The following is a 21,415-nucleotide window of genomic DNA, read 5'->3' as shown; positions in this document are numbered from 1 at the left end:
TTGTAATTTGTTATTTTGGATTTGATAATTGACTTTGAGTCCAAGAAATTTAAACAATAAAAAAAAAGGGAAAAAAAAGGGGTTGATAATTGACATAACAAGGTTTGTCTGGATTCGTGGGTGAAGCGGCGGGCATCACCATTTGCTACAATGCATCCATGTACTGGCGTAACCCTAGTCCATCTTTCTCTCTCCTTCTGCATCTGCCAATCAAGCTGGTCCGTTTCAACTCACTTGGCCGTTTCAACTCACTTGGTCTTTTCCAATATATGACGTCGTTCTCTAACACCAGTTACATTCACACCTAAACAGCTCAACCATTCACGACAGACCAATCGAGCACCACCACGTATTTGTAATAAGTCGTAGTTGGTCATGGACCCGTTTCAGTTTTGGTAGATGGCTGTTTCCTATTGGGTTTCGGGATGGGAGTGTTCATGCCATTTGTCACTGCTTAACATGGGATTTCTTGCTTCCGTACATCACAGTCGCTTTGAAATCACGACTTTTTGCTTGTGAACTCTCATGTGCATATGGGTGATGTTATCCAACATTTGAACCTTTTTTTCCTTTTTAATTTCTTTTAAAGGTTAATCTGGAAAATTTAAAACTCAGTTGGTGTTATCCACCCTCAATGACACATTAAATATGATCAAAATTCATAAATTTATCTTCCATATTTTACTTTTACAATAATGTCTAATGACTCTTATATCGCGAGAAAACTAAATCTGAATGGAACAATAATTATGATCAAAATCCGTAAACTTTTATCTTTCATCTTTTACTTTTACAACAATAACACGTGACACTCATGCCACGAGGAAACCAAACCTCAATGACACATTAGTTATGATCGAAAGCCATAATATTGTATCTTTTATCTTTTACCTTTACGACAACTACAAATGACGTTCATACCTTGAAGAAACCAAAATACAATGAAACATTAGCTGTGATAAAATTTCATAAAATTTACCTTTTATCTCTTACTTTTACAACAATGACATATGACAATCATCTCTTACTTTTATAACACATTAGTTGTTATAAAACCCGTTAATCGAATATGAATACTACACCATATGTGTTGGCAACACTGAAAACCATACATAAAACTATATAAAAAAAACCCCAAAAAGATCGTGAATCCAAATTAAAATAAAATAGTACCATTTTTGTAATTTCCTTCTTCCTTATAATCTTGTCATCCATTCATTTTATATCTGGTCCTTTTTTGTCACCGCCGCCGCTGACTACGAAAACCAAGCTATTATTTTATATCGGAAACCCACATGAGACGAATGTTATCCTCTGCAACTGTGATGTCAAACATCGCGTCCCCATCTATGAAATCAACTCTTATCGGTCAAAGATTCAATTGCAAAGACTTTCATGCCCCTCGAAGAATCACACATACGTACGTTTCACAAGCACCCAGCTGCTGCCAGCTGAAAAGCATAACCAATGATGGTTCATTCTTCTCAGGCTGACTGAGAGGACACACGAGACGACCCCAGATTTGAAGCAACATGTGTGAGCTGAGCTTTCAAATTTTAATGTTATCTTTAATTTGGTTATATAATTTGTGCAACTAATTAAATTGTGTACCCGTCAATAGAACATTGACGGTGATTGAGTCCCATATCCCATACACAGGCCCCCCTTGGGAAATTTTTTGGATATAGGCAAATCCCACGGCAGTCTGGGAAATCAGAACATGGACCCTGGCAAATTTCTGTTATTCTTAGCGCCCCTGCTGGCCCTGCCACTATTAATCCATTCAAATTTAAATTCATAATTACAACATTAATTTTAAGCAGAAGAATTAATGAGAGGTTGAGGGTCTAATTACCTGAAGCCAAAAGCAAAGCAATGCAGAGAAACCCTACAAACGGAGAGACCTTACCAGCACCCATCTCTCTCTGATTCTTTTATTTGTTGATGAAATGACTTTTTTTTCTTTTCTTTTTGGGTTGATGGTAACTTGCATGCTCTTCCTAGCCCCCTGTTTGATTTTCATTTTTTATTTTCTTTTGGTGACTAGTTTCTCTCTTTCTGTTGCTTTTTTGAGGATGTATAGTATTAATAGTTCGACCTACTTATTGCAGCAGCAATTCTGATACATAGGTCCCCCATGGGATGATCTCTGTGGCAGTCTATTCTCTGTAATGTGAACATGTCCTACTTTCTTTACTGCCAAGGCCCTTGTCTCTCAATATATAATTTAGGGATAATGAACGGTGATAAGTATGATGCGTGGTAATAGAGATAATTGATGGCATTTAACAATAGCTGATCACAAAGAGCTCTACTTTTTTTGAGTTTGGGTTTTTCCAAATTAATAAATGAACAGTGATGAGTATGAGGCATGGTAATGGAGATAATTGAGGGCATTTGACAATAACTTTTTAGTGCTGTTATTTTCATCCTTCTGTCCTATATTTTCCCATTTACCTTATCTTCAAAATTTTGAAGATAAATTTATCCCTTTGTCAGATGACTTCTAAAAACTTAGGAAAACATTTATCTTACAGGTTAGACAATCTACATGCAACTTCACTCTCGACATAACCCAACCAATTACCCAAACTCCCAATCCCCCTACAAAATTCATACCTCTTAAGTTTTCTTCTATCTTCAATTCTTGCAAATTACAAATAGAAGACTCGTAAGAGAATTAAAAAAGATAATGGGTAAGTAGTTGTTTTTCCTTTTTGCAAATTACAAATAAAGATGATGAGTAATTGTGTTTCATAAAAAAACTATAGAAAAGGAATCAGAAAATACCTATTATCTATTTTAATTCTAACATAAAATAAAAAATTTATTAAAAAAAAACAAATTGGCACACGCTCACGCTAGTATATATATAGAGTAAGGATTTGCCGTTTATCTTGCTCAGCATTTTTATCGTGCAATTGATTTTTCAGTCATACAAAAGGTACGTTGCTGTGGAATTTGGATTACTTGGTGGGAACAAATTAGCATTTTTAGGATTAATTGGTGGAAACAAATTAACATTTTATGAATGGCTCATTCCGTAAGTATATATAATGGATTAGGAGGTGGTGGAGTCGTTGTCAGAGTGTGTTGGAATTTTGATTATGCTTAGCACTCAAATGAACAAGTACAAAGTACAAATAAAGGAGAAGAAAACTATAAGGAGAGACTTGTTATTTTCTCCAAACTTCTCACATAGGCTTGCTCGGTTCACACTTTCTTTAATTGAAACATCCTTGTGGTACCGTATGGGGACCCTTATCTCTGATGTTTTAGTTCCAGCGTAGTTTGCTTTGACATCAAACATATGATCGCTTGTTCTACATTAAAAAAAGAGGTGTAATCGGGCTTCTCTGTATGGAACTTAGTTTTATTTTTAAAAGATGGAACAAATTCAAGTGTTTTAAGGCCCGAAAGAGGCCATCGGGTCGTGATCCAGTCAAGAAAACAGGGAGAAACTCAACCCCTAATTGAACCCGCGTTTGAATTACTTGAACCCCAAGTAAGACAATCCTAAACGCGTCGGGATCAAAACACCTGCTATATAAAGAGAGATGGAGATAGAGAGGCCTTAGGTCTTCGTTTTCTTTGACTTCTCTTAGCTTTGCGCGGTACCGGAGCAGAGCATCCATCGGGTGAGTTACTCCTCCCCTCTTCTTAGTCATATTTTCTTTAGTTTTGAGGTTTTTCCTTCCCTTTTTTTTTTGGGGTGTCAACTAGGTATCTCAAACTGCCAATCCAAAACTTAACCCATCATAATGACAAGTTCCACATAGAAGGTTAGCGAATCCTTACTTAGTTAGGTTTTTGGTTCTTTACTATGTTATGGTTTTTGGTTACTTACCTGTTTGTTTAGACTGTAGTCCTATTATAATTGAGATTTATTTCCTATTGTAATTTAGGGTTGTTTTCTATTGTAATTTAGATTTATTTCCTATTTTGTTTAGGGTTGTACTTCCTTATAAATACCTCCATATTAGAGAAGAATACATATCTGAAAATTTGCCCTTACTTTGTTTGACTTTCATTCTTATTGTTAACATTCTCAACTGTTATTGTTTTGCCTTGAAGTTGTTATATATTTGCAGGACAGGCTGCTCAACCGTTGTTTCTGTTGTTGATGTAATTGATCCTCATAATGGAAGATCGTCATGAGACTCCGGATAAGAACATTGAGTTGTGGAAAATTAAGAAGCTCATCAAGGGGCTTGAAGCTGCAAGGGGCAATGGCACCAGCATGATTTCTCTCATCGTACCTCCCTGCGATAAAATACCTCAAGTTGCGAAGATGCTCAGTGAAGAATTAGGATCCGCTTCCAACATCAAAAGCAGGGTGAATCGTCAATCTGTTCAAGGAGCAATTGCATCTGCTCAGCAGCGGCTCAAGCTTTACAACAAGGTTCCTCCTAATGGGCTTGTTCTGTATACGGGAACAATTGTTACGGAAGATGGCAAGGAAAAGAAGGTCACGATTGATTTTGAGCCTTCCAAGCCCATCAATGTGTCTCTTTACCTCTGTGACAACAAGTTCCATACTGAAGCTCTGACTGTTCTCTTAGAATCTGATGAGAAATTTGGTTTCATTATCATGGATGGTAAGGAGTCTCTGTTTGGAACATTGAGTGGTAATGTGAGGGAGGTGCTTCACAGATATCTTGTTCACCTCCCAAAGAAACATGCAAGAGGAGGGCAATCAGCTGCTCGATTTGCTCGTATTGGACAAGAGGCCTGCGACAACCATGTTACCAAGACAGCAGAGCTTGCCACAAACCTTTTTATTGATCCAGTCACCAATCAGCCTAATGTTAAAGGATTAATACTGGCAGGATCAGCTGACTTCAAAACTAAGCTTAGTGAGTCAGGTAGGTTTGATCCTCGTCTGCAGGCCAAAATACTGAAAGTTGTGGATATTTCTTATGGAGGAGAGGAAGGTTTTAATCAGGCTATTAAGATGTCTCAAGAGATTCTGTCCAATGTGAAATTTATACAGGAGCAGCACTTGTTAGGCAAATACTTTGAGGAAGTTAACCAGGATACAGGAAAGTATGTTGTTGGTGTAGATGACACACTAAAAGCTTTGGAGATGGGTGCTATTAAGATACTCATTGTGTATGAAAATCTGGAGATTAATAGGTATGTGTTAAAGAACTCCAAGACTGATGAGATTTTTGTTAAACAGTTGAACGAGGAGGAGGAAAACAATCAAAGCAACTTTCGAGATCCTGTCACCTCCGACCAACTAGAGATTCAGGAGAAGATGTCACTGCTAGAGTGGCTTGCTGATGAGTACAAGAACTTTGGTTGTACTCTTGAGTTTGTCACCAACAAATCACAAGAGGGGTCACAGTTCTGTCGAGGTTTCGGGGGGATTGGAGGAATTCTGGGGTACCAGCTTGATATGAGGTCATTCGATGAGTTTGCTGATGATGAAGTTGAGGAAGACGGGGAAGTTTACGATGTTGGAGAAGCTGAAGAGGATTCTGAATAGGAATTAATGAAGTATTCCCCAATGCTGGTGCAAGAAGGCAGAGGTGAAAAGGCCTGCACCAGTGCGCATGGGGCTGTGGCGGCTGCTGCTACTGCTCCTGAGTGGTGTTCAAAAAATTTATCAGGCTCGACCAAGGTTTCTATATATTTATTCTCTGCTAGCTACTTCAAATTGCATCCTTTTATTTATTTGTATTGACTATCCTTCATCATTTATTTCTTGAAGGACATTGCATCTGTTGAGAGTGTTTGTCCCACATTGAAATGTTAAGGGACCTAGCCTGGGTTTATAAGAAGTTGGGCTACTCCCCTCATTGCCAATTGGTTTTGGGGTGGGACCTCAACTTCCTTCATGGTATCAGAGCAAGGCTTCACGTGTTGGGCCCAACGGCCACACGTGCTCCCACGTCACCCAATATGTGTTGTCCACGTGTTAGGCTTGAAAGTTCGCCACACGTGCGGGGGCGTGTTGAGAGTGTTTGTCCCACATTGAAATGTTAAGGGACCTAGCCTGGGTTTATAAGGAGTTGGGCTACTCCCCTCATTGCCAATTGGTTTTGGGGTGGAACCTCAACTTCCTTCAGCATCTTCATCTGGTCCTAGAAAGCTTGATATGGTGATTGGATATGAATCACAAAAAGGTGGGGTTGGAAAAGCCTGCACCAAAGTTGTTGCTGCTCCTCCTGAGAGCTGCTCAAAAGATTTCTCAGGCTTGATCAAGGTTTATATTTCTACTCTCTCTACATCATATGACATTATTTTCTTTTTCAATGACTGGTTGCTTAATCATAGTTTATTTCTTGAAGGGCACTGCACCGTTATCTGATCCTGAAAAGCTTGATGTGGTGATTTCTTCTGGATCACAAAAGGGGCTGGACAGAACAATCATCCAGAATGAGGACATTATGCAGAGAGCTGCCTCTTTTGGATGATCAAGACTTGGCAGTGGTTTTCTTACAACTTAATTAGTGTTTAGCCAAACAAATTATGCAGTGTTTAACTATTTGGTAGTGCTTTTCTTTTTTTAAATGGATTTCTGTCAAACAATTAATTTCATACTCTGAGATGCTATATAATTATCTGATGACTTTTGTTGGTTATGGTTTGCAAATAAAATTTTCCGTGCGATTTAAACTGAATCAGAGCTCCCCATATATAATGTATCCTTCAATCGAGGAATCCCTCAAATATCAAATGTCTTGTAAATAAATAAAAAGCAGAAAATTAAAAGAAACCTTCTAGAATAGTGGACATGGTACTAGTCCAGTTGTAGAAAGGTTCCCAAAGTTTATTAGTTCTAAATTTTGAAGGTCACAACTTACAGAGCTGCATGCAATTGGGTAAATTTGATGAACCTAATAATTTATTTGTAAATTAAAACCTAAACATTAGTATTACAGCAGCAAGTCGGAGGTTCAGTCCCAAATCCCATACAGGCGCCCCCCTTGGGATGCTGCTTGGCTATGCAAGCCCCATTGCAGTCTTTGAATTCTGAACATGGTCCCAAAAAAACAACTGGTGCTCTTATTGCCCCTACTGGCCCTGCCACTATTAATCCATTCAAAATTAAATCAAAAACAGCATTAATTATAGGTCGCCTAGAAAATTAGTGTGCATTAGATACATGAGTAGCATTCATTAAGTAGTTCATAAGAGATTTGAGGAGCCTAATTACCTGAAGCCAAAAGCAAAGCAATGCAGAGCAAGCCAACCAAGTTCTGAACCGCAGGAGAAAGCTTGCCAGCGGCCATCTCTAATTCCTTTGTTGATGAAAAATGAAATAATTTGTATGTTTTATTTATACAAGCGATAGTCTAAAAGGGCGATATGTATAGACTTTCCTACATTGATATCAGGATTTGTTGCTTTTGGAGCGTTTCTTTTCCTATATTATATGGTAAGGTTTCAAAAGTCCATAGACAATATCCAAACTTGCCTAAATATCAAATTAAAATATCAATAGGGTATGAGTTGGATTGGCTCATGCCTTTTGTATACTCCTAAGTCGTTTCAGGCTCAAGCCCCTACGATATCCGTGTGTGTGAATTTTCCCCCCTCTCCCTTCTTAATTTGGAAAAAAAGATCAAAAAAATAAATATTAATTTAGAATGTGGAGGTTGGTTTAGAATGTATGGTTAATGGTTGAAATTCAAAGAATACAAAAACAGTTAGGAAGATAAAGTAAAAATTGACAGAAAATCTGCACTCTGACTCTGAGTTCTGGCGATGCATTCTTCTAACTTCAAACCCAAGCCATATTTATATGATGAATGTGGTGGTCAATGAATTGTTTATTTATTTATAGCAGTCGGTCCACACTTGGCCCTTGTCAGTCAGCTAGCTGTCTCTGTATCAGATATATACGTGTCATCATCTGATTGAATCTGAACAAGCAATATTATATATCCACGGGCACAAGCTGGAGTACAAGCAGCTACTCTGGTTGCTCTGTTTTGATGAAAATTCAAACAGCTAGAGCTAGTCTTCAATGCATGTCATTTAGAGGTGGCCCATAGGGTGTGCGAGGTGTGCGACCGCATAGGGCCCCCAAAATTTAGGAGCCTCTAAATTTTTCCAAGTCAACCTATTAAATTAACTAAAACATGAAAATAAAAATGAAATATTAAATATCATCCCACAACACCACAAGCAAGGAATCAAAACAAAAATTGAATTGAATATTAATTATCAACAAATTCTACTATTTAGAGAGTAGAGGCCCTAATTTAATTCATTTTCCTCTTCTCAACTCTCACATTGCAACTCTTCTTTTTATTTATTTATTATGGTTTGAAACCTGTGTTTTCCTCTTCCCGACTCTCAAGCTGCAAAACCATTCTAATATTCTTTTCTCTTTCAGCAAGTCTTTCTCACTCTTCTCCATCAAAATAAAGTCATTTCTCTTCAGTACCAGTGTACCACCCTCTTCCATCAAATTTTGGATTGTAAAAACCCAAACTTTAGCTATTTCCCCAAAATCACAGTTATTTTCTCCCTCCCTTATTCACATGAGAATTCACCAAGCATTTAAATTGGAAAATCAATTTATCAGCTCTGTGATTTGGAATGGTGACTACAGAAATTTTTCTGGGAAGCTCTTTCCGAATATGTTCTTCCCGTGTTAGAAATTTTTGTTTCTATATGGATTTTTTTTTTTTCTACTTGTATATATAAGGCCTCGACATCCATATTTGCACAGGGCTTCCAAAATCAATAGACCGGCTCTGATGCCCTTAGTCTTGCTGGCAACAATTGCAACTGATTTTTGTTCGAAATATATTGTGGTTTGTTGATTTTCTTGTGAACTTTTTAAAAAAGCACTTTTAGGCTTAAGCTAATGAAGGCTCTAGCTAAAGTTAATCATAAACAGTGATGAGCCTGGGAAATATTAGGTAGCTTTAGAAAGCTAGCTACCAAAGCCAGCATTTAACCTTATTTACTACACCCAACTGCCCCCCACCGCTGTTTTTGCCTTTATAAGCAAACCCTCAAACCCTTCTCCACAAACCAAGTGACCTAAAGAGAACACAAGTACTGAAAAAACAGAGAGAGAGAGAGAGAGAGAGAGAAGAAACAGAGATATGGCAAGGTGGTGCATTTTGCTGGTTCTTGCTCTAGTTGTAGCTCACACTACAGCCAGAAACGTGCCTACAGCCAATGACGCTGGTTTCAAAGACCAAAAGAACTTCCTCGGTGGCGTTGGTGGCTTCTCTGGTATTGGCAGCAATGGGCTTCCATTTGCGGGAGCAGGGGCTGGTGTTGGTGGTAATCTTGGCGGCGGACTTGGTGGCGGCGCTGGGATAGGCGGAGTTGCCGGGCTTGGTGGTGGTACTGGTGGAATCGGTGACTTGGGCGGTGCAGGCGGCTTGGGTGGTCTAGGCGGCTTAGGAGGCGGCACCGGAGGCTTGGGTGGTCTAGGCGGCTTAGGAGGCGGCACCGGAGGCTTGGGCGGTCTAGGCGGCTTAGGAGGCGGCACCGGAGGCTTGGGGGGTCTTGGTGGAGTAGGCGGTGCTGGCGGCATTGGTGGTGGTGTTGGTGGCGGAGTTGGTGGCGGTGTTGGTGGTGGAAGTGGTGTTCTTCCCTACCCTTGAAGATGTAGTTCAAATATGGGATTGATTGTGTTGTGTGTTTACCTCTTTATGAGATTAATTTGTTAAAGTTTAGCTGTTTTAGTGTTTGGCAGTTAAGTTAGTTGTGTGAGATCATCACTCATGAGCTAAGGGTATTTTCTTAAATATTTCGCTTGTGTCTTCCTAATCCTAGTTACTAGTCAGTCAAACAATTTTATATCAAGAAAATGTTTCCTTGTGCCTTATTAATATTATATCAAGAAAATGTTTGATCTTTATCTTTAGTATTAAACCAGTAAATGTTTCTGTTCTAACAAAAGTTCTCCCAGAAAGAAAAGAAAGAAAAAACATTCCGAGAATTCATCTGCATAAATATTTCATAATGGAAGCAATCGTAGTCGTGAAGGTCATGATCATCAGAACCATCACCAAAAAGGTCATTTACCAGAGTCCAGATAGAACACCATTAACGATGACCTCCTAGGAAGTTCTTGTGTTGCGTCCTTTTTTTTCCTCATAAAAAAAAAAAAATAGAACATCATTAACTTGACCAAGAAATGGACATTGTTTTTTTTTTTTTTTTCTTGCTACAATAAATGAACGATAAATTGTTCCAGAAAAATGCAGCATTTCTCGTACGTCTACTTTTGATTGTGGCAATCTTGCCTACCATCAAGTCATCAAAGCAAAATCACCCACTTGACCAACCTAGCATTAACTTGGTCGATTGAAAGAGCTCTAGGCCATGAATGAGTTCATGTTGCAATGCTGGGTTTGAGTCTGGAGCACCAGTGAGAAATAACTCTCCATCTCTGTCACTGACAAAAATGTGTGGAACCCAGTAAAGATCGAGACTGAACACATAATGTGTGAAAAATTTAATACGTCTGGTAAATTTTTTTTATTTATAAAAAAAAAAAAAAAAACCATAAATGAGGTGACCCCCGTGTTAGCTTGGATGGCAACTCAATTATTGAGTGAATTGAATTAGTAACCAGAAAAGCATCCACCCTCTACAGAAAACAACAACCACCTTCTGCTTCTACTATAATGCATAGCCATAGTTAGGAGAAAGACTAACATCAAACGGGGATATCACTATTTTACTATTCGGGCCAATAACATTATGACACGCGTGATAACACTTTCACTTGGCACATTGACCGGAGATAACAAAACAATGATATCCCCACTGCAAAGTTTTTCTCCATACAAGGGCGGAACCATAAATTTTTCAACGGGTGGGCTAGCTAAAGTTATTAGCTTTAAAATTTAGTGATTATTTTTTTTGGTACTTACAATCTCTATAGTCTTTCTAGAAATAAAAGTAAACATTAAATCATATAAACCAAGCTAGTTCATAGCTCCATAGACTAATTTTCAATAAGTTTTAACATAAACCAAATAGGGTTTAACACCATAGTGGATTGAACATCTAAGATTTTTTTACCTAGATTGATCTTAGGTTCTTTCATGCATTCATATTATAGATGAAAAGTTATTTTATGTAAAAATATTGACTAAGTATGAAAAATGGGTTTTCGAAATAATCATTTTCTTAAGATAATTTTTGGCGGCTTTTATTCCTTACACATCAAATAAGAAAACTTGATTTTATGGGATTTTAGTATGAAGTATATATTGACTTAATGAACCATTATTTTTAGCCTAAATCGTATTTTGCACTAAAACCGATTTTTCATATTTTGATTTAGTGGGAATTTGATTTTCTAGTATTTTTATTTGAATCCAAATGGGGGGTACTTCCTTATTTACATTGTAAACTTAAGTAAATGGAGTAATATAAAAATAAATAAAAGTAAAATGACAAAGACATTTACTTAAATGTTGAAAATGGAAATAAGGTAATCTGTACAGCGCCACTAACTAGGCTAATACTGAAAATAAGTTAAATATATATATAAGTTTTATATTTTTTTCTTAAGAAACCACATTGGGCTACAGCCTACTGTAGCCCTTAGTGTGGTTCCGCCCCTGTCTCCATAGGTAGCCAGGTCGATCTCCCAAGTGTTTTGGTTGTGATTTTTTTCTTCTTTTCTTTTTTTAGTTGAGAAGCTATGTGCAGTAAAAGAACATGAGCACGTATATAATATATACATGTTTCCTTCATGATAGCACAAAAAGCATTCCATGGGCCCATATGTTTTTGGTTTCCTTAAATCTGTCTTCATTTAATCAAGGATAAGGTACAAGTGATTCAATTATCAACAACATTAGTGTAATAAATAAATACTAATCTTGTAACACCCCGACTCCGTTTATTTTCCTATTTAATTTAATTAAGGGAAAATATTAAATTACTCCTGGGTTAAGGGTGATCTTGGTCACTTTCGCATCCAGGAAGATTTTGGGACCGTGAGTGGTGTGGTTGCGTAGGTGGTACTGAGACGAAACCGTAGAGGCGGTAGGCCTGAATCGGAGATTTAATGAAGTTTTGGCGATCAAAACTTGTTCGGTGGCAGAACCGTAATTATTTCGAAGTAAGTTGGGGTAAAAATCTGATTTTTCACATTTACCCTCACTTTCTCTCTCTTCCTCCCGCGTCTTCTTCTTCTCTTTGCGATTTTCTCCTTCCCGTCACTGTTCACCGATCGGAAAACCACCACACAGCCGCCACCTCCGACCACCCCGTCCGACGAGACCGGTCCGTTCGAACCGCAGCCTCTCCCTCTCTCTTCCCGGCCAGACAACCTCGAAACCCTCGGGACTCGCCGGAAAATGCAGAATCGTGGCGGGACTGGAATTTCCAGCCGCTCGATCTCTCACCTCCAGCCACCATTTCCGACGGGTAAGGTGAGGTTTCTCATCCTTTTTACGTGTTCTAGCTGACTTTGGGTTAGGATTAGATCGAAATTGAAGTTTGGAACCGAATTGGAAACCTAGGTTTTGGCCGGATTTCAATTTGAAATTCCGGCCACTTGCCGTCCGAATTGGATGTTGCCGTAGTTGAAAAAGTTGCTCCATTCTTCGAGTAGTATCTAGGATGGGAAGGGTGAGCGTTGGTTTGGAGATTTTCCGTCGCCGGAAACTTCTCTACACACCCGCGCGCTGCCGGCGCGTGTGGCGGCGCGTGGGCAAGGTGGGTGAAGTTGTTTTTCGTCCTGTTGAGATCCTTAGGTTGTCACGAGTGCGTAGGATTTCGCGGATCTCAATTTGGATATCGTTTGACTATCGAACGGATTTCGCATATTGTGCGTTATCCGGGTTCGATAAGTTCTGACCGTTGGATCGTTTCCAAATTGAAGTATGTTGATTTAGGTACTCTTAGAAACCTGTAGGAATTCGCGGATCGTGAATTGGAGCCCCGGATGTTCCGATTCAATAATGTGAAGTTTAGGGAAATCGCGATCACCGTGCGATTGGGAAGCGAATTCCAATCTGTAACCGGACCTTAGGATGTTCCTTTGGACGTGAGCGCACCGGGAACTTGGGGATTTAAGTATTTCCTTTCGAGAATTTCCGTTTTGGAAGTACGTGATGTTAATCAAGGATCTGTATCTTGGAATAGGTACTTCGGTTGATCACTCGCAGCAGGCGGGACCCTCACGGGGCCGGGCAGCTTGGGATTACTTGTGAGTGGACTTTGTTTTAAGCATATGCATGGTTTTTATTTATGAAAGTTTTGTGCATATATTTTAAATGATGGTGACTTTGATTTAATAAGCCTTTGGTTGATGATTTGAATATGTTTATGTGTCTTGGTTACATATTTTGAGTATGAACATATATATTTGAGTATGATGATTATGTTGATAAGGATTTTGGGTTGGCTATCTATATTGTCTATATATAGAGTATGAGAGGTTGTTGTGGTGAGATTGTGGAAAGTTAGGGGTTTGATGGATGGTTGTGAGATATATGAGTAGGGTAGGTGAGTACCATTCCCTAGTTACTAGGCTTCCCACACACGTCGTTGGCAGTGCCGGTGGGGTGGGAAGGCCATGAGATTACGGGTCTCACACATGGCGTTAGCGTGCGGTGTGTGAGACACTTTCCATACGTGTCGTTGGCGTGCCGGCGTATGGGGAGAGTATATATATTGCTTGAGTATCATCACACACGTCGTTGGCGGTGCGGTGGGGTGATGATACTGTCTGCGCGCGTAGGACTTGATATGAGATTTGTGAGCTACACGTGTCGTTGGCAGTGCCGGCGTGTGAGCTATGGAGTTCCGTCCCCCGGTTGGACTACTCATCCCTGGACGCGGGTTACGGTTCGAAAATCCTGCGTACCAGCCAACAATCCCCTGGTTGGATTGTCTCCCCGGTACATTAGTTTGGAGTGAAGTATATATACTATACTAGAGTCCTAGCTATACTTATATTTATATATGGGTATTTACGGGTTGTTGAGAGTTGCATATATTTTGGGAAATGAGTTGTGAGCTTGAGATGTGGAGATGTTTTGGACTTTGGGATTTTTGTACTTGAGTTTTGGTTTCTGAATTGTGAAACTGCATGCTAGAGCATCATTATTTTTACATGGTGGGGTTACTATGTTGTTTTTAAAGTGAAACTTTATTTCTGTCCACTCACATCTTTCTGTTTTGCGCCCCCCAGACATGTAGTTGCTCCTGAAGGCATTCGAGCAAGTCACGAGCTCCGAACTTGTCGTCTGTTAATAGGGTCTGTATAAATTCTTTCTACTCCCCTGTTTGTTGTAAACAAATTCTGTAGATGCTCTGTTATTGCCCATGTTAGGCTACTACTTGAGGCCGGAGGCCATTTTATGTTGGATTGTAGTATGTTAAAAGCATGCTGGCAGTTGGGTTGTGTATTGATGTAAATGATTGCAGGTTGTTTATTGTTGGTTTGAGCATTTTACAGGGGAGACTCTGCCAAAATTTTGGTAGAATGTCTTGGGTTTTAGTAAGTGGGCCCGGCATCAGTATGATGTCGGCACAAGACGGGTCCGCCGGTTTGAGAAATTCGGGCGGGTCCTGTCAAATCTCCCTTTCTCTTGAAACTTTTAATTTAAGAGATGCGTGACCACATAAGGATAAGGTCATGAATATTTTGTTTAATCATAGGCTTAAAAGCACTTTTTGTTGGGCAATTGATCTGGGACAAGCACTTGAAGATAGGTTTCTTTCTACGGGCTTCATCAGTATGAGCATATCCACAAGGGAAATAATTGAAGGGCAAATTGGGTCAAATTTATAAGTCCATGTCCAACTTTCCTCAATACGTTTGTGATTGACAAAAAGTTTATTACTTACTGTTACTACTTATAATTACCTGACTAATTATGTCACAAACTGCACACAATAAGTTTAATTTCCGTATGTTACACTAATCTCTTACTGAACGTATATATAAACACTCATCATCCGCCTATAAAAGCTATAGTAAGAAAGAATAGGCCTAATCAAATCAAACCAAACCATGAGCACCATGTCAAGCAACACGGTTTTCTTACTTGTAACGACGCTGTTAGCCATGGCTGCTCAATGCAACGCTAACTTTCCTTATTATTTTGGTGACTTCAAAGTAAGCATTCGAAACGGATTTAGCGGGAACATCAAGTTGGAGGTGAATTGCACATCATTTGACGATGATTTGGGCAGGCATTGGCTCCGAAAGGGAGAGACTTACAGCTTTAGTTTCCACACAGACATTTTGGGCACAACAACATGGGATTGCCGTTTAGCAACACAAGATGCTCCTCTTGGCACCTCCCAATTGTTCAAGTGTGACTATGATTTTCTCAAAAAGTGCGATTTCAGAGAGTGCAAATGGGATGTCAGGGACGACACAGAATATTTGCTAGACATTCCCCAAAACAAATATGTACGCTGGGCTCATACTTAGTTTAGTTGATGCTTTTCAATAGCTAGCCCTGTGCCAATTACAAGTACAAGAAGATTTCGTTTGACCTATATCCCTATAATATGAGATTTATATTTATGTTTATAGATTTAAGAATTGTTTATTAATCTTGCCATGCTACTTGTCACTCAAATTTATTAATCTTGCAACAATAATGTCAAATATAATATATTCTTTTTGTTTCTTATCATATGATGAGAACTTAGGATATCACATTCACACTCATCTAAATGAGACTTAAGTTAGATCTCACCAGACGGCGACGTACAAGATATCAAATATCACGCACCCTATGTTCTTATTGAATGACTTGCGATATTAAAGAAAAAAAATTGTTTTTTTTTAAAGGAATCTTGACTGTACGAAGCTTTATATTAAATACTGAAAATCGAAAGAAAAGATGTAATACTTGACAACAATTACATTATTCTGTCTCTCCATGAATATCAGAAAACTTGGACTATGACGATGATTTTGTTGATATTGCAATATTCATTGATACTCTAGTATTACTCATCAACTATTAGGTTCTGATTATAACTTCTCAACACTCATCAACTCTTATTTTCTGATTATATAAAATGCCTCCCCATTAGATTTATTTTTAGCGTTATTATTTCTCAATATTGTGCATGCAATCAATTTCACAAGATCTTTCGTATGAATTAACATCTCATTAAATCTCAAGTCAAATGTGCTTTTGGATCGTCACAATATTCATATTGTTAAAATTCCAAGTACATAATGAATGTAAAAAGAGCAAAAACTTGGAGCAAAAGGGAAAGCATTATTGAATACTAGAAATCGAAAGGGAAGACGTAATATACCTGACTCCAATTACATTATTCGTCTCTCCATGCATATCATAAAACTTGGACTACGATGATGATTGTGTTGATATTGCAATATTCATTGATAAACACTCATTAGATTCTGATAATAACTTATCAACACTAATAATTCTTATTTTCTTATTATATAAACACGCCTCCCATTAGATTTATTTTTAGCGTTATTATTTCTCAATATTTGTGCATGCAATCGATTTCACAAGGCCTTTCTTATGAATTAATATATTTCATTAAATCTCAAGTCAAATATGCTTTAATTTTCATGTTGTGCGTGCCAAAGCATAAATACCAATCTTCCCACGCCATCATATATTAGTCAAAATTCCAAGTACATAATGAACCGAAAGGAGCCAAAAACTTGGAGCAAAAGGGAAAGAAAAATAGCCACGACAATGAGCCCAATCAGCAAAACCCACCTACTTGTTCTTGGTTTTGCAATAGCAATAAGCCCCATCTGGTGCTCTCCTTCATCCAAAAGCGAAGTGTTTCCAGAATTCACAAAATGGCATGTCTACGTCGTCAATGGATTGAACGACAACCAGACTATGTCGGTCCACTGTAAATCCAAAGACGATGATTTGGGCATTCAAAATCTGCCACAAGGGGCAAATACGACATGGAGTTTCAGAACAAACTTCGTCCACTCAACTCTTTTTTGGTGCTACATGAGCAAGGCCAACGTCCATGCTGCCCTAAAAGTCTTTTGGCAAGACATCTATCTCTTTCAGAAATGCAATTGGAAGAACTGTATTTATATAGCAAAAGATGATGGGGTTTACATAAAAGATTTCCCAAACGATTGTGATGTGTTTGCCAAGAAATGGGAAGATGGATGGCGATGATAATAATCAAGATTTCAATATACTAGTCCAGTTTATTCAAAATTTTAATGTTTATTAATATTGAGGTTGTATACGCATCTTCTTTAAAATAAAATTTTAATTGTTTTTTAATTTATTTTTATCTTTGTTAATTATTCTTTCGTGCTTATCCTCTTTTGTTGTATTTAATTTGTATCCAAAAAGCAATAAGGACCACATCATCGATACAATGAATTGAATTTTATTCAATTAAATAAGATGCCACCAAATATAATTTTGAAACTTTTTTGAGATAAAAATGATAGAGTGTACTTATAATTCAGGCACAAAAGTCGTCAGTGAGCCAGTACGAATACATATAACTGCACAAGGTTATTACAAATACTGAAGTGCAGTAACTACTAAGGTGTAAAACAAATACTAAGGATTCCACCAACAACATCAGGTGCACAAGTGTACCTCCACGCATAGTCATAAATTGAATCGTCTTTATGCTTCAAAATATTTCATAATTTTAGAAAACGGGAAAAATAAGGATGGCAAAAAAAAACTTATGGATAGGAAAGAGAGGCAGATAATTCCTTAGTTAATTCAATGAATCTATAGTCGAACGTCATTAATATGCTTCCTTTTATGAAAATATGCAAACTTGGAAAAGAGTTATATGGATAATCCAAAGTTCCATAACGAGATCAATTTGGCAATATAAAACAAGAAAATGACCCTAACGTTACATACAGAACACAAAACAATGACAGCTTTCAAAGGATATGTGGTTTTCTTCGTCTGTGTAGCAATGTTAGCCCTCAGTGCCCCATGTCTTGGAAGCCCTGTGGGAATTCGTTATAATAGATGGCATGTGCACGTGGTTAACAACTTGAGCGCCGGACAACCATTGTTTGCGCATTGTAAATCCAAAGACGACGATCTAGGCGAGCGAAACCTTGCACCGGGGACTGAGTTCAATTGGAGTTTCAAAGAGAATTTCTCAGGAACGACGTTGTATTGGTGCTACATGAGCACGGGCCAGAAGCATGCAGCATTGGATGTGTTTTGGGTGGAGGGTGAACATAGTTGGCTTCAGTATAGATGCAATTGGAAAGATTGCATTTGGATTGCGAAAGATGATGGGATTTACATAAAGATTATTCCCGAAAATCGTGATGAGTTTTCTCATAAATGGGAGGTGTAGGTGACGCTTGATGATCATGGCAACAACTATGTGATTGTAAAAGGAATTGGGGTGTCCAATTTCCAGTATTGATGAAATAAAGAATACAGCCCAGAAAATTATGTGAAAGTGTTACATGTATTATGGTAGCATTTTCCTGAGTTTCGGTGACAATTTTCCTCATTTTCGGTTATTCACGTGACAATTTTCCTCATTTTTCCTATTAAACACATCTTTAATAACCAAATAATTCTCATACGCGAAACATAAGAGACTTTTGTTGATAAGAAAGAAATAGTCAAGAATTGTCTGAGCATTAGCAAAAATAGTCAAGATGGCTCTTGGGATTTCCTTCCAAACAAAATTTATTTTCATGTGGTCTAACATGCACCCGGACATGAATTTCTCGTTTTATAATTAATTTCTTGAAAACTTCTTAATCACCCTTCTAGTGCTTTCCCTTTTTTGAAACACAAGGGCGATAGTGTTTTATTAATGAGGAAAAAAGGTAACAAGTACAAAAATCGGGCAAAAGTCCTAGAGGATTAGGCGAGTACTCTACACCAAACGAAGTGTAGTGGTAGCCTACCTCCTCAACCGCAAGTGTGAGAAGGAACCTTGCCTCAAATAGAGTTTACTCCCCGACGCCCCCCCCTCCCGGCGGGGCCTCCTAGTAGCATGGCCGTAAAAAACTACAAGTTACACTCCTCATACAGGACATCAACTAGAAGATCTGGCGGTTCTTCAAACCAAGTAGTCGTAGTTCCAAGATGAGAAGCATAGCGTGCTAGACGATGAGCTGCTTCATTTGCAACCCGGCGGATATGTGTAAAACCATCCCCAGTGATCTGGGTTAGCAGTGCCTTAGTGCTTTCCCTTAAATCAAGATTAGTATTTGCACTAAGAATTCTCAATTTAAAAAATAAAATAAAATAAAATCTTTCTCTTCCTCTTTTGTTCAACATTGGGATTTATGAACATTTTTTGTATTTCTTTTGAGTTTGATTAGTGTAGATGATGAGATTAATCTTCGACCATTTAAAAATTTGAATTCATAAGAACTATGATTGTAATGAATGTATATATTATCAATCAATATGAAATGATAGTATGAAGTGGGCCAAAACAAGTAGTTAATCTAGTATTAACTGATTAACTGATTAGCGCTTGAGTCCAAATAAAATGTATAATTATTTTTTAAAATTTTGTGAAGGGCTCTTTCTAATGTGAAATCCTGATTCTGCCACTAAAAGTAGGTGTGCCCATCTTAAACAAAGGTTCATCCATTGCTACTAAGACCAAATAAGGATTTATGGATATCCATCAACAAAGCATTCCATAAATCCTTTTTTTATGCAAACGTTTTTCATAGACGAAGCTACTTGCATGTGAACTCGGCGCGAAGAGTTGTATAATGGGGTTGGTGTTCATAGTGATTTGGATTTGAAAGGAGAAGAAGACGAAGGTTCATGCTTCCCTGGATTTTATAAAATGGTAATTTTGTCTTTAAAATTTTGAAGATAAGATGAGTGAGAAAATAATACAAGGATGGAAATAACAACACTTGCATTTTATCACTACTTAGCCATCTTACATTTGATTTTAGATTAATTTATTCCTTCATTTGCATTTACAGCCATATATTTAATTTCACTAAAAAAGAAAATTTGAGTTAATAGAAGAGTGAGAAAAGTGGTCACCAAATTTGAAGAATGAAAAATGGAGTGCAACAAGAAGTTTATGGGAGTTGCCAATGTAGCTCCTTGTTTTCTCTACATGCATGTGTGACAACTCACAAAAGAGGCAAATAATTTGCAAATTACTCACTAATGTAGTGGTTTGGAGTAATTACTCTCCAGATAAAATTCTGGGTTCGAGTCCTAACATCCGTATCGTGTGTGTGAGTTTAGGAAAGGTCTTTTAAAAAAATTAAAAAAAGAAAGAAGAAAGAGGCAGATAACTCCTCAAATAATTAAATGAATAGTACAAAGTTCCGTTGATGATTAATATATACCCAAGTTTGGCTACCTATATATAAACCAACAAGAAAACTGAGTTTGTGGATCAAAACCCGAGATAAAACAATGACTATATTTGCTTTCAGCTTCAAACCCAATTATGTGGTTTTCTTTGCGTTTGCTGCAATATTTTTAGCAGCCTTGGCTCTCCCATGTCATGCAAACTCAGCAAATCAGACCAACTTGGGTTATCCGATAAATAAATGGGTTGTTCATGTTGTTAATCAAATGGGGGCTTCAAAAACATTGGTAGCTCATTGTAAATCCAAGGACGACGATCTGGGAATCCGTGACGTTCAGCCTGGGAATGAGTTCAACTGGAGTTTCAAAGAGAACTTCGGTGGAACAACGCTTTTCTGGTGCAACATCCACAACAGCCACCAACACGCTAATTTTCAGGTGTTTTGGCACGAGGATGAGACTAAGAGCAGTTGGCTTCACTACAGATGCAACTGGAAACAGTGCTTTTGGGTTGCTAAAGATGATGGGATTTACATCAGAAACACTCCTGAAAGCCGTGACGAGCTTCAGCATCAATGGGAACCAGGGTGGTAATTAATTAATTAATTAAGATGATGATTAGCCATAAACAAGTTCTGATTTGCACTTCCTATATGTAGTTATGATCCCAGGAGTTGTAAAGGAAGATGTCAAATCACTACCCTTATGCAATAAAGAATTTGAGACCAATAAATTATGTGAAATTTTGTCACAAATTGGTTTGCAATTTTAACAAGCTCACGCTGACCCAATTCGAATCTAAATTGAAATTTGGACGAGTTTAAATTGGTTATTGGAGAAGAAATTGAAGTTGGGATATGGTTTGATAATTTCTTAAACTGATCAATAAGGCCCTTTTTTATTGAGTTAGTCTTGTTGCCTTATTATTATTATTATTATTATTATTATTATTTGAATATCAATCTTATTAAGATGGACAATAATATACTAAACTCATATACATTGCTAGAACTTGAACTCAGAACCTTTCCTGCGATAGCAATTGCTCCAACCCACTACATTAATGGGTCGTTTGCCTCATTTTTAATTTTAAGATGGAAACAATTGAAGAAGAAAAAATGTTGGAGAGTCGGTATAATTTATGGCAGATAGAGAGAGAAAGAGGGACATAGAGGATAGACATG

General features: G+C 37.9%; 1 protein-coding gene and 1 pseudogene across 2 annotated transcripts; both read left to right on the top strand.

The window, feature by feature from the left end:
- Nucleotides 1-4,040: 4,040 nt before the first annotated feature.
- LOC103334543 (eukaryotic peptide chain release factor subunit 1-3 pseudogene) lies at nucleotides 4,041-6,541 on the top strand (annotated as a pseudogene). The gene is made up of 3 exons (XR_016127929.1): nucleotides 4,041-5,626; nucleotides 6,098-6,211; nucleotides 6,297-6,541. The product of XR_016127929.1 is annotated as a eukaryotic peptide chain release factor subunit 1-3 pseudogene (transcript).
- A 2,448-nt stretch (nucleotides 6,542-8,989) lies between these two features.
- On the top strand, nucleotides 8,990-9,838 carry LOC103334353 (uncharacterized). Its single transcript, XM_089054100.1, has one exon. The coding sequence runs from the start codon at nucleotides 9,072-9,074 to the stop codon at nucleotides 9,579-9,581; it is 510 nt and encodes a 169-aa protein (XP_088910226.1). The 5' UTR covers nucleotides 8,990-9,071; the 3' UTR covers nucleotides 9,582-9,838.
- Nucleotides 9,839-21,415: the final 11,577 nt, after the last annotated feature.

The sequence above is a fragment of the Prunus mume genome, linkage group LG6 (genome assembly GCF_029339155.1).
Source record: "Prunus mume cultivar Tortuosa linkage group LG6, ASM2933915v1, whole genome shotgun sequence".
NCBI lineage: Eukaryota > Viridiplantae > Streptophyta > Magnoliopsida > Rosales > Rosaceae > Prunus > Prunus mume.
The sequence above is the reverse complement of the archived record's forward strand: the minus strand, read 5'-3'. Positions and strand labels throughout refer to the sequence as shown.

Excerpts from the sequence above, each read along its gene's own strand:
- LOC103334353 (XM_089054100.1), top strand. The coding sequence starts at position 9,072 with ATGGCAAGGTGGTGCATTTTGCTGGTTCTTGCTCTAGTTGTAGCTCAC.